Source organism: Glycine max, chromosome 8 (genome assembly GCF_000004515.6).
Source record: "Glycine max cultivar Williams 82 chromosome 8, Glycine_max_v4.0, whole genome shotgun sequence".
Taxonomy (NCBI): Eukaryota; Viridiplantae; Streptophyta; class Magnoliopsida; order Fabales; family Fabaceae; genus Glycine; species Glycine max.
This window is the reverse complement of record NC_038244.2, coordinates 1,468,984-1,483,925: the sequence shown is the minus strand read 5'-3', so window position 1 is coordinate 1,483,925 and position 14,942 is coordinate 1,468,984. Positions and strand designations below refer to the sequence as shown.

The 14,942-nt window shown below is 31.2% G+C and overlaps 1 protein-coding gene across 1 annotated transcript; it reads right to left on the bottom strand.

Moving 5' to 3' along the window:
• Positions 1-7,639: 7,639 nt before the first annotated feature.
• On the bottom strand, positions 7,640-9,423 carry LOC102667104 (probable WRKY transcription factor 29). The gene is made up of 2 exons (XM_006584671.4): positions 8,871-9,423; positions 7,640-8,431 (listed from the first exon to the last, which is right to left on the bottom strand). Exons 1-2 carry the CDS (start codon positions 9,221-9,223, stop codon positions 7,906-7,908), a joined length of 879 nt encoding a protein of 292 aa, XP_006584734.1. The 5' UTR covers positions 9,224-9,423; the 3' UTR covers positions 7,640-7,905.
• Positions 9,424-14,942: the final 5,519 nt, after the last annotated feature.

Here is a 14,942-nt window from a genome sequence, read left to right as displayed (position 1 = left end):
CCTTCATGATCATATTGAGATGAACATGCCCACATAACGTTGATTGAACAAATGGAAAGCAAATAAGAAAAGAAAAGGCCATGACCGCGTGTGGTAGTTATTTTTTTGTAGAAATAAGAAATCAATTATATAGTAAAATACCTTCGATTCCTTCCTCAGATCAGAGTGCAAGTTGAATTACTACAACGAAATAATATGAAAGATAATTGTTTAACTACACCGAGATTCAATATGAAGGATAGTTTTTAAAAGGAACTGCATGAAAATGCAGGATTAAATTATCCAAGAATAGTGAGAAAGGAAGACATATCTATCTCCCGCAGTTATGGGTTGTTACCAGAACGAATGATTGTATTACCGTGGGATCATCTACTTTTTCTTTTCATATTAATAAAATACCACCTACTCTTGGATTTAGCGAAATCTATAATACCTATAATAAAGCTACACCCTTGAATGAATTTTTTTCTTCAAAACGACGCAACAAGTGAAACCTTTTAATTTTCATGTTCAGTAAAATTGTTTTTAGATTTGGGAATTACAATCTATATATTTACATTTTAAAAGTGATTACTTTTGATTAGTTGGGTCAAAATTTTCCACACTTAAAAATCACGTTTTCTCGCAAAAACATGATTTACTTTTGTTATTGTTTGGTTAAAATTTAAGAATTTCAAAATTAATTTTATAGTGAATAGATGGATTAGGAGAGAAATGAAATTTTTTTTCATTAAGTAAAATTTATTATGTTCTGGTTTAGGACTTGGTCAAGTATGACCTATAAGACTATTTAACAGACTGATCCAAATTCTTGAAATCTGAAACTCAACATCTGATGGACCGACCGCCAATGAGATGGTTATTATCTGATTAACGATTTCCATGTAAATTAGGAAAATTATTAGACATAAAAAATATCATTCACACCAACTTAATAGGTCGGATAGATTTATAAATATTTCAGTTTCAATATAAAAGGTACACACTCAAAAAACTAATAAGGATGGGACACTCTAATTTATATAACAAGCTTTATTTTTTTTGGAGTCTTCAATTCTAGAAAGTTAATATTAGTATACTCAAACAGATAATATGGATGAGACTAGCATAATCTTGAAAAAAATATCTATAAGAGTAATTATTCTTTTTTATTATTATTTTAAAAAAACTAATTCTTATAAATTTACTTTTAAAGTATTTTTTAAATATAAGTTAATTTTTATTGATTCTTTCACCATTAATTTTACTAAAATGAACCTTACTTTCTCTTTATTCCCTTTTATTATCAACGACCCACATTCTCTTGCGGCCGAATATATTTATTTCCTTTCCATTCCTTTCTTGTTTTTTTAAAAAACGTTGATCGTCACCCTTTGCAGTTGGCAACTTGCTGGACTGTCGGTGGATCGCGGCCCCACCGGCCCACCCACTTACCTCTACAAAATTCAAAACAAACTCCGGTCTTAACACGTTAGAGGGAATTCAAAATTCAAATAAATAAATTATGTAGCATAGCTTAAAAAGTAAAATGCATGCTGAAAATAAAAACTAATATATCTGATTTTTCCAGATGTGTCCAGAAAAACTCTTTACATATTAATTTACTCTTAAAATTATTCTTATTCTTATCATAAATTTTTATAACAGTCTCCACACACTTTTTCCCCTGAATTCAAGGGGGAAGATAGGAATCATAATCCCAAATAAATAAATTAATAATATCAATAGGAGAAAATAATAATACAAAATAGTTATTGATTTGATAAATTTTTTTTATTAATAGTTCTTATAAAATTAATAGTAAATATTTTTATAAAATTTATTATTTATTGCATAATTCAAAATTTAAATAATTCTTTTTAAAAAAATTCAACTGGTTTAATGTATTTCTAGATCCATTCTTGATTATATTGTTTATTTTATTTCCTTAAGAAATATTGTTTATTTTATTTCACACTTCTTTCTTTTATCTCATCTCTCTTTTATGTCCGAATTGTTATAAGAATTTGGATAAATAACTTTTCTCTATAAGCATTACACAAGGAGACTGAGATAAACTTTTCACTTAGTTTTCTAGACAAAGGACAATAGGATCCACCCATTCAGCAATGATTGATATTTGATGCATTAATTTATTCGTTGAATATGTAACCGCGTTTTCTTCAGACATTTTCTTATACTCTGGCTTGAACACGTCACTGGTATGTAATCTTAATCGCCGCAAATCCATGAGCTGCGCATTTTGTAAGGTTGCAAACTTTCATGACACTTGGGTAACGTTTGGTGTATGAATAGAATAAATAAAACAGCTTATTTTATTTAATATTCTCTTTCATTTTATTGTTTTCAGCGTGAAATTAAAATGTATAAATTTTTTAATTTTAATTATATTCGTTCTATTATATTTTAAACCGTATTGAACATAAAATAAACTTGTGTAGTACATGTGTTTTGTTTCATTTTAATAAGTCTGCTAAATGCTACACATGAGTATTCAGCCAAAAGAAAATCCTAAATTACATATGAAAAGTTTGATGAAATATATGATTTTTTTTTTAATTATGATAGGATAAAATACATACAAGAATTAGATAAGAATGGAACACGTAGTAACCAAAAAAAAGGTAAATTGAATACATTCTTGATAAGTTTTTATGTTATCCAATATTAGATGTACATTGGATAATCTGTTAGATAATATATATATTATGCTATTTGATGTTTGGGGGTGAATTAGATATTATTAGAATTGATGGAGGAAATGTCCCCCAAAAAATAATAATTCAGTAATATTCTTCTTGCAAGAATCTATTGGGAATACCAACGATACAACAACAACAACAACGCCTTATCCCACTAGGTGGGGTCGGCTACATGGATCAACTTCCGCCATAATGTTCTATCAAGTACCATACTTCTATCCAAATCATTAAGTTCGAGATCCTTTTTGATAACCTCTCTTATAGTCTTTTTGGGTCTTCCTCTGCCTCGAATTGTTTGTCTTCTCTCCATCTGGTCTACTCTCCTCACTACAGAGTCTACCGGTCTTCTCTCTACATGCCCAAACTACCTAAGTCTATTTTCCACCATCTTCTCTACAATAGGCGCTACTCCAACCCTCTCTCTAATAGCTTCGTTTCTAATTTTATCCTGTCGAGTCTTACCACACATCCACCGCAACATCCTCATCTCCGCTACACCTACTTTGTTCTCATGTTGGCTCTTGACCGCCCAACATTCTGTTCCGTACAAAATCGCCGGTCTTACCGCAGTCCGATAAAACTTTCCCTTTAGCTTGATCGGTACCTTTGCATCACATAACACCCTCGATGCTTTTCTCCATTTCATCCATCCTGCTTGAATGCGATGATTCACATCCCCTTCAATTTCCCCATCATCCTGTATTACAGACCCAAGATATTTAAACCGTGTGACTTGAGGGATAATATGGTCTCCTATTTTCACCTCTGAGTTACAAACCCTCCTTCTTTTGTTGAACTTACATTCCATATACTCCGATTTGCTTCTGCTTAGGCGAAAGCCATGTGTTTCTAGAGCTCGTCTCCAAGTTTCCAACCTCTCATTCAACTCCTCCCTCGACTCTCCAAGGAGGACTATGTCATCTGCAAAAAGCATGCATCTCGGCGTTATCTCTTGGATTTGTTCCGTGAGGACATCCAGAATTAAGGTAAAAAGGTAGGGGCTAAGGGTTGACCCTTGATGCAAACCAATTGTGATGGGAAAATCGTCTGACTCTCCACCCTGTGTCCTAACACTAGTCGATACCCTATCATACATATCTTGGATAGCTCGAATATATGCAACCCTAACCCCTTTCTTCTCTAGAGCTTTCCACAAAATCTCTCTAGGCACTCTATCATACGCTTTCTCCAAGTCAATAAAAATCAAGTGCAAGTCTTGTTGGGCCATGCGATATTGCTCCATCACCCGCCGTAATAAATAAATCGCTTCCATGGTCGACCTTCCCGGCATGAAACCAAATTGATTCTCAGTAACTTGAGTCTCCTTTCTTAATCTCCGTTCGATCACTCTTTCCCATAATTTCATGGTATGACTCATGAGCTTGATTCTCCTATAATTTGCACAATTTTGTATATCCCCCTTGTTCTTATAGATTGGCACTAACGTGCTTCTCCTCCATTCCTCCGGCATGCGTTTTGACCTCATAATTTCGTTAAAGAGTTCGGTGAGCCACTCAAGACCTCTATCTCCAAGAGTTTTCCACACTTCAATAGGTATGTTGTCTGACCCCACCGCCTTACCATTACTCATTCTTTTCAACGCTTCCTTTACTTCCTGTTTCTGAATCCGACGATAATACTTATAGTTCCGGTCCTCTTCTCTTGTGTCTAGACTGCTAGAGTCATATCCATATCCATCATTAAATAAGTTGTGGAAATACGCCTTCCACCTTTCCTTGATATCTTTTTCATGCACTAAGACTTTGCCTTCTTCATCCTTAACACACTTTACTTGATCCAAATCTCTAGTCTTCCTCTCTCTACCCTTAGCAAGCCTATATATAGATCTTTCTCCGTCCCTGGTTCCTAGAGCTTGGTATAGTCCGTCAAAAGCTTGGGCTCTTGCCTCACTCACCGCCTTTTTGGTTTCATTTCTAGCTATCTTATACTTATCCCAAGTTTCAGAATTTCTACACCTAGACCACTCCTTGAAACACTCCTTTTTTACTCTAACTTTGCTCTGAACATTTTCATTCCACCACCACGATTCTTTACCCCTAGGTCCAAAACCTCTAGATTCACCCAACGTCTCTTTAGCCACTTTAATAATCTCTTGGGACATCTTGTTCCACATATCATTTGCACTTCCTTGTGATTGTCCACACCATCCCTCCCATATCTTTTGTTGGAAGATTCCTTGTTTCTCACCCTTCAAGTGCCACCATTTGATCCTTGGTGCTACCATAGGACTTCTTCTCTTTGCCCTATCTCTAAGTCTTACATCCATAACCAAAACTCTATGTTGGGTAGTCAAGCTCTCTCCCGGGATAACTTTACAGTTCAAGCAATACTTCCTATCAGACTTCCTGATAAGGAAGAAATCTATCTGAGAACATGTCCCTCCACTTTTGTAAGTGATAAGATGTTCCTCTCTTTTCTTAAACCATGTATTGACTATAGAAAGATCCAAAGCCTCTGAAAACTCCAAGATGGATTTACCCTCCCCATTCATCTCCCCTAGGCCAAAACCCCCATGCACCCCCTCAAAACCTCTAGCCACGCTACCTACATGTCCATTGAGATCCCCTCCTAGGAAAACTTTCTCTCCTTGGGGTATATCCTGAAGTACCCCTTCTAGATCCTCCCAAAATTTTACCTTAAAGTGTTCTGCTAACCCAACCTGAGGTGCGTACCCACTAATAACATTAAAGGTGTCCTGTTCCACTACCAATTTTAAGACTATGATACGATCTCCTACTCTTCTTACATCCACGACATCCTTCTTCCACTCCTTGTCCACAATAATCCCTACCCCATTTCTTGATCTGATTTTTCCCGTATACCACAGCTTAAATCCCGAGTTGTCTAATTCTTTCGCTTTTTCACCTGTCCACTTAGTTTCTTGTAGGCACATAAAGTTGATCTTCCTCATCACCATAACATCCACTATTTCCATAGATTTTCCAGTAAGTGTGCCTATATTCCATGTACCAAAGCGAATCCTTCTGTCATGAACTAGCTTCTTTACCCACACCCGTTCACGAAAATGTGGGAACCCTTGCTTACTTTTCACTACATCCGAGCGGCGATGCAGCGGCCCTTGCTCTTTTGACACTGTACTCGAGCCATACAGCGCGTTGCTTCCGGGCAACGACCTAGCATTCACATTATTACGTAATTGATCCATGTCATAGAGATTCGACAAAGTTTAACGTTGGCTGTCGAAAGCCTAACACAACCCTCTCCTTTTATCCGGGCTTAGGACCGGCTAAGAATAGCAAAGCTAACCTAGGCAGGATTGGGAATACCAACGATATAAAGCAAAAATAATCATTCAAAAAATGAACAAGAGACACAAATTTTTAACATGAAAAAATACTCAAAGAAAAGATAAAAATTATGGATGGTCCAGAGGATACTAGGAAGTGCACAAACAATACATACAATCAACCAAAGTAACCAAACAACAATCCTGACAAATAAGAAGATGAAAAATATAAAAACAGAGCTTCTTTTCTCCCACTCCAGACCTCCAATTGACGATCCAACCAATGAAAATGCAGGAGCACGTCTGCTGAACAATAAGTCCGATCCAATGCTAAATGAATATGCAATTAAAAAATCTATAGTCTGGTGGGTATTCAAACTTCATGGTGTCTTTTCCTCTTATCTTTTCACTCTTTGTTTGTTGTTGTCAATTTTTGTATAATGAGATTTTTTCCATTAAGTTAAGTGAGACATAATAAGTTTACATATTTGAGTTTTACTACACACAAAAAATCCAAAACTCAAAAGGAATATGATATAAAATATACGTAAATGGTAATATTACTCTTTTATAAGAATTATGTAATATTTTTTAAAGTTATTTTAAATATATTTCTTAACTTTTTATACATTTTTTTAAAGTGTTATATGAAAACATGTTTAATATTATTCCTTTCTCAATTTTATACATCATTCCATATTTCTATGCTGTAAAAATTACATAAAAGATCAATGACACAATTAACATCGAAAATTTTATAATAAATTATGAGAGAAAAAACCTCAAAATGATCGACTTCATAAAAAATCCAAAACCTTCAAGGCGGGAAACCCATTAGAAGGCAACACAGAATATACTAAGCAACATTACAAGGAAAAACAGAAACCCAACAACAAGCTTGAAGATGAATCAACTTCACAGGAGAACTAAAACCTTCATGGTCGAAAACCCACTAGAAGGCAACACAAAATACACTAGGCAGCTGGCCTACAAGGTGAAACACAATTAGCCTCAAGATGGACCAATTTCATGAAGGTATTGAATTTAAAAGCCTTCATGATTAAAAACCCACTAAATGACAACAACAAACAGCTTTGTAAAGATACTAAAACTTTTAAAGTTGAAAACACATCAAAAGGCAAAACAAATCCAAAGTAGAAATTCACAATACAAACCCTAAGGATGTATTTGATAGAGGAGAGAAAAAGAAAAAAAATATGACGAGTCTCACATATTTTAAATTCTATTTTAATTTAAATATTTTTTTTTTCTATTTTTATCTTCTCTATTTTTATTATTTTAACTAAACACGATCTAAGAGAAATCGACCACTTGATGTCAATAATCCACTTAGAGATGACACGCAGAAGATAATCATTGAGAACCTAAAAAAATGGTCATTATGACAATGTAAGTAATGACAACCTATAGACTTGCAAATAGTAATGGCATAAAGGTCTTAAACATCAATGGACAGTGAGGGCATTAAGGTCTTATACAGAAAGAAGAATCACTCATTATCACTCCCTAAGCAAACAAAAAAACGAAACAAAAATTGGTAGTCAATATATATATTCAATTCTATTTCTTTGTATTGGGTTTGAAGAATGAAAGATTTACTAATTATACTAAACAATGGAGACAAAATAAAATAAGGAAAATCAACAAAAAAAGAAGAGAAGTGTTTGCTTGAAATTGCAATAACATCAAGGCTCGTATAGGTTTCACCATAGCATTGCAAATTACAGCGAGTTTAACCGCAATGTAAAAATCGTGATATAATCACAACTGCAATTCAAAATACCCAGGAAACTGATCGAAGGTTTAAATAGGGAGTTAGGGACTATAGGGAGGCCTGATCTACAATATTGTCCTAAAAAAGAAAAATTAAATCACAAATTTTCGCTATTCATATTTGTTTCATAAAGGAACAAATTAAGGGTGTGGAAAATCATCCGTGAAACCACCATCTAATGCAAAATGTTGGCACTCAAGCCCTATCAGTTTCTCAAGATCCGAGCTTGGAATCCAACCATCAACAAATTGAGCACTATCATCATCCAACCAGTCAGTAAAATCTTCCTCTTTCTTCAAGTTCATGCTTTGTTGCACTTCAATGGACTTTGAGGAACAATTAGTATTCTTTTGGTGACGATGAGTGGTTGGAGGAGGAACAAGGGAATTGTTCTTCCTTGTGGTTCCAGCAAGAGAGTTTCTTCGAGTTGGGTGTGGATGGCTGTGTTCAGCAGTGTAGGTTACCAGAAAAACCGCAGGATCTAAGTGGCTTCTTTCAACCTGTTTCCTTGCCAAACACCCTTTGGAACTGCTGCACCTATAATAGCTTCGAGGATATGGTGAACCCTTTATTGGTTTCTGTCCATATTTACGCCATGCCCATGCATCGTCAAGACCTTCTGCTGTTGTCACTTGCTTCACCACACTCTTGTTCTGGCTCTTCTTGCTGCACACAACAACATGCACATCATTATTTACTTTGCACTACTGCACATACCCCTATGGAAAAAAAAATATATACATACAAGCTTATATAAGTAAGCACAATAGAAATATTTATTTTTATTTTATTTCTTTTTACTCTACTTAATGGACACTAAGAGTTTTAGTGCAGTTGTTGATAAACTCTCTCTTCTTTGATTTGTCCAAACTCTGAACTATTCATTCAAAAAATAATTGAACCAAAATTCTTAGATCTATCTGCAGGGTACCATAATAACTTTCAACAAAAAGTTCTATTTTGAATTTTTAAAATTATAATGAACTTCAAATATATTTTAAGTCAATTATCTATATCAAATTAAATAAAAAGTATGATATTTGCTCTACAAATAGTGTAAAACAAATGAAATTTCGTGTTTGATTGAATGGACAAAGTAACATACCTTTTTTTACATTTAGGTGCTGCGGGGACTTTCAATCCTTGCAGGGCTGCTACTTTCTGTTCTGATGCTTTGATAACTTGTTTAGGTTCCATGTTGATAGGTAGGGAAGTTGTAACGATGGTGTGCGGTGAAAGAGGGTGCAAAACTGGGTAGAAGGGTTTGTAAAGCTCTTCCAAATCATCGAGAACTCTCGTGGTTTCTGAGAATTCGGGAAAGCTATCAAGTAGCTCATCTTGTTCAGAGAAGAAATAAGAAAAATCAGCATTTGGGTCATCCATGGTGATGGCTTCACCGGTGCTTCCTCTTACAATAGCTTCCAAATCCCAATCTCTCAAGCACGCAAATTCATCCATCAACCAAGTTGCAACTAATTAAGTTATAATATATCAAGATATATCAAATTAAAAATGAAAAAAGAACTTGAGAGGGGGTGTTGGACCGTGTGACTTCAAGATTGCAAAGAGAAGAGGGTTTTGAAGAAATGTCGACCGAAATGTTTGGCTATATATAATAGATGAAATGGTAACCAGTGGGTAGGGTTTTGAATATATGTTCTCTCTTTTTGCTTCAAAGTTCAAATTGGCAATAGTATTTCAATTGGGTTGACTAACTATAAAGTCAAAATGTGAGCAAGTGGGAGTGTAGAAGGGATATTTTTTTTCAGCAATTCGGTGCTGATCCAATTAATATATTAACCAACTTTTTCCTTTATTTGGGGTTATAGGCGAGTGTATATGTGCATGACAGTGAATAATAAGACAATTGAATCAGTCTTGCGGTTAAGTCAATTCAATATTTCAATACAAGTTGGTTGGAGGATCTCGTACGTAAGGGACCAATAATTTGGAGTTTATTATTATATTAACATAAACTAGTTACGTGTAGAGCCCTCACTTGGTTGCTTGGCTGTTTTTCTCTCAGGCTGAAAATAAAAATGTGGATCGATCAAAAAATTCAGTAATTGAAGTCCCAGTATGAATTGATTTAGCTAGGTATATTATTTATACAATATATATTTTTATAATATTTTATATAACACTTTCTGCACATTAATTTTTTTTTAAGACTTGTTCTCTTTTATCTGTTTATCCATTTTTTTATTGATTTTTTTTATTGAAAAACATATACTCTATATACAACTATTACGGATATGATCATGATACGTCATGCATGCATGTGAGTTTAGTAAGAAATTTAGAATTTTCTTTAAAATGACTTGCTTTTTATCTGATTATTACGTTTCAGTTTGAGGAGCTTAATTTTCTGATTTTAGACGCAGTCAGCTGAAGTGTGCTTATAATTAGTTACATACCGCACACGTTTCTAGCTCTTTGTCATAGGGTTATAACTGTAATAGTCCCAACCCTTGCCTAGATTTGAGACCACACTCTCCTTTTTGGGCACGATACGTTACCATATAGTACTATAAACCCTAGCTAGGATTCTAGGAAAACCGAACGTAATCACTTCTTTCTTCATTGTACTCTTTAGAGATGTTCCACTCATTTATCACAATTCACAATATAATAAACATATGAATTTAACTATTTAGCAAAGAGCTATATCAATTTTATATTTTTTACAATATTTTTTCTAATTCATTTTTCTCTCTTCATTACTTTAGTACAACCCATTTTACACTCTTCTTTCTTTTCTTATCTCTCTTTAGCGCAGATTGAACCAAAAATTAAAATAAATAAACTCTAATATATACTAAAAAATATTTTATATACTAATTAAGGTTAAAAAAAAGGTATGCATTGAATTTACTTCCCTTAATATAACTTACATATGTAGGAGTGCAGCTCTACATAAACGATATAATACATCATTCAAACAGTATGAGCATCGATATATTAATTTCCTTTATCAACACAACTATTAGTCATAGTCAATATGCATGTATCATACTTTTAGTAAAGATAAGTTTTATTAATTAGATAAAGAACATACAATAAAGACAAATCTAATACATAATATAGTTAGTTCATTTTTTGTAGTAATACATAATAGAATTAGTAAGTTATTAGATTATATTAATTTTCAAGATAAAGATTAATTGTATATAACTTTTACAAGAATTGTTTTGGCCCTTACCTCCCTTCTATCGGTCTCATCTTTCTCTTAGTTGTAGATATGATCGTATAAAAGTACTGAGAGACTGAGAGTACAGTTTCTCTTTAAGTAAGTTGTCCAAAACAACCTTGCCAATTAATTGGCTGCTAAATCCATTTCCTTTCAACAGTGAATATATAACATGTATATATATGGCCAAGTTAGGATGTGGATATCTGTTCTTAAATAAAAAAAGATAAATGAAATTAAGTAAATTGTTGCAACTTGCAAGGATCCCCCACTTCGATGCAGTAATATTTGGGGGATGTATGGACATGGTTTTCAATAGTGTTAAATTAACAAGGACAAAAGTAGAGCAAAGAAAAAACAAAAACCTTTAAAAGCTGAAATATTGTTTGTTTCGTAAAACGCAGGGAAAGTGCTACATGCAAATGTAGACTTTTTATTACTACCAATGTGGTCCGTGTCGTATAGTTCGGAACCATCAAATATTACATTGTCATCATATAGCCCAATTTGATGAATTTACCGGTTGTGCTTGTTCCCAAGATTGAAAGTTACGGGAGTTGCTCCTCGCGTGTTCCTATGAAAAAATTCAAATAAAAGAGAGTTAATAAACAGAGTTTAATTTATGTATAAACTAATTTTAATTTATAAAAAAATTATTTTTTTTCATTTTTTTATTTCTATATACCTATCGAAAAAGCTTATCTAAAAATAAATCTATATAACTAATAATAATAGTGTTTTAATTTGGATACTTCCTAGAGTCAATTTTAACCTTCAAAATCATGGTGCAAAATTAAAAAGGTTGAAGCAATTATTTATTGTTTTGGCTTCAAATTCATTTTAGAATTGATTTTGATAAAATTGAAAGTTAATCTAAACAGACACTAACTGTTTCTCAGAAATACAGTGGATTTTGTTATACGGTTTCTGCTGTGTCCCATTGATTCAATGTACATAAGTTGCATTATTCTGAGTGATACAAAAAGTACGTTCGTACATATAAAAAAAATATTTATTAAAAGAAATTAGTTTCGTAAATGAATCATGGTATTTCAAAGGATTGATTATTGATTTCTGACTAAAAAAAATATCCGAGTTCAACATTAACCACTTGAATTGCTTATTTTAGCTTTACTCACTTTTCATAGTAAAATTAGTAATCTCAATATATTTTATAAAAAAATATAAATATGTTAATATTAATTTTCTCATCAATAATTGAGATTATTTACTTTATTTTTACTTACCAGAGGGGTCGATCATATATACTCATACTAAAATTAATAATAGTACTGAATATATTAAATGGTACATTAAGATCAAGATTAAACCAACTTTCTTGAGGCCATAACCTAAACATACTATGCTTATTTATAATGAATTCAAACACGACTTTTCTAATTCCAAACTCATCGAATCTTAGTTTGTAATATATATTAGTGTTCAACTTGCTTAACCCCTATTGTTTGTTATAGTGGTTAGACACGTGTACATGTTATGTAGTAGCGGATCTAGATTTTTAGTGAGGAAAAAAATATTTATAATTATTTTACAAATGAAAAAGAGCTTAATGATTATGCGGTAAGTGAAAAACTATTTTATACTACTATCAAACTTGTGATTATATGACTGTAAATTATTTTACTCTGTTAGTCATAATCTTTTTTCTTAAAATGAACTGTCAGAAACTTTTACAAATTACATAATATCATAACAAAAAAATATAAAATACTTAAACTTTATGAATAACAACTATTCTCTGCTTACTTTTATATTTTGAAAATGTCCTACAATTTTCATTGTTTACACTAAAAAATATCCCTCTCTAAGTATGAAATGGAAATATTAAAAAAATAAAAGATAAAATAATAAAATTAGTATCAATTTTTTTTTATTTTTTATATTCATTTTAAAAACTATTTTATGGGGACAAAAAAACGTTTTATTAGAAATACAAATAAATAAATAAAATCTTGTGTGAGCATTGTTCCAACACCCTAACAAGTGGATCCGCGTGTTGTTACGTAGATAGCCTATTTAGCAAAAAAAAATAAAATGTTCAATTCTTATTATGTGAAAAAAAATTGAACTAATGAATGGAATCCATGCAATTTAAATAGATATAAAGGAAACTGTTTTTATAGATTCACAATAAAAAATAATATACTTAAAAAAACATAATTTTGTGGATTCTTTTTTTATCTAAGGTATAGTGAATTAATATTAATGTCATGTCTTTATTTATGTTATGTTATGTATCTATCTATATAGATAGATATAAATATAATTAATCATATAAATATGATAAATAGAAGATAAATTTGGATTAATGAATTTTTATTTGCGGATATATATACTGAAACGGAACAATCCATGTCCCGATTATAATTAATCTCTAATTCATGAGGCTGAAAAATATCCGCTAAAAAAAGACTAACCAACTTGCGTGCGGTCCTTCAAAGCTTGAACAGATGGCATACTTTAACAATATTATGTTTATTTCTAATGAATTAAAACACGACTTTTTAACTCCACACTTAAATGACTTAATGAATCTTATTCTATAATAAATACACACAGTTTATATGATAATATAAAAATAATACTTATTTTTTGTGAAGTATAAACTACAAAATTTTATTTGAATTAATATCGTTAAAAGAAATATATATATATATATATATATATATATATATATATATATATATATGTGATATTTTAAATTGGTAATACGAATACTAAGTAGTTTTTAATATTTATTAGCTAGTGGTTGTATAGTGTAAATTATAATTTTAAATTTAAGTGAGAAATTTTTAGTATTGTGATAAATGAGAACATTTGATTATAACTATCTAGATTAAAATTGATGGTTCAAATTATGTATTTAATTCACATGAGATTTGTAATTAAGAACTCTTACTCTTCTTATTTCTCAAAATAACCAATATGGATAAGACAATTGATATTAAATATCAAACTTCAAAAAAGGACATATTAATAACCTTTTACCAATTAGTAAAAAAAAAAATTACCAAAATAAACTTTATTAATTTAATAGTTAACTTTAAAGGAATTATTGTTATTATTATTATTATTTGGGTTATAAAGGGTAAATAAAAGAAAGAAACAGAAAAGAAAATGTATTATAAAATAAAACCTACATAATTTCATATTAATTTAAATATTAATTAATACTGCACTATACTAGTTTATTTTAATATAAATATACTAATTGAAATATAAATTAATATATAATTCGAGTTTGTATCTATAAATTTCTCAATTAACTAAAATTATATATATATATATATATATATATATATATATATATATATATGTATATATATATAATTATCAAAATAATATCAAATAATTCAAAAATTAAATCGATAAAATTTACTTTTTATAAAATGTTTTCAAATGTATCATTTTATAACACTTAACACAAATATCAATTTATACTATTTCGTACACACACTAAACACATGGAAACACTATTCTTTTTTCGACGCATATAAAATACATGGTTAAGTACTCTTCCAATTCATGTAATGTAAAGTGGTTTGAAGGGTTTTGAAGCTAGGTTAATGATAGGTCAAATTCGAATGTATGACATGCCCACGCCACGTGATATCAATCATTACACATTTACACTACAAATATATATATTAAAATTCGATTTTGTATCTAACTCACATTTACACATAGTTTAACTAACAAATCTCAACTAAGCTGATCCCCTAATTACATTTTATAACATTGCCTGAATGCAAGTGATGCTTAACCGGAATTTTTTTTTCTAAATTAAAATCAGCGTACTAACAATTAATATACTACTTCAAACACACTTTGTTATTATTAGTTACACATCTTTGAAAGTAAATTTTCACTCTTCCTACTATTTCAGTTATATTTTTAATATTCTTTTTCTTGTTAAGAGGTATATTTCACACAATAAGCAACTATTATAAAATTTCTCACTCTTGC

Excerpts from the sequence above, each read along its gene's own strand:
- LOC102667104 (XM_006584671.4), bottom strand. The coding sequence starts at position 9,223 with ATGGATGAATTTGCGTGCTTGAGAGATTGGGATTTGGAAGCTATTGTA. Across the intron at positions 8,432-8,870 it reads GCACCTAAATGTAAAAAAAG|CAAGAAGAGCCAGAACAAGA; the intron begins GTATGTTACTTT and ends TGTTGTGTGCAG.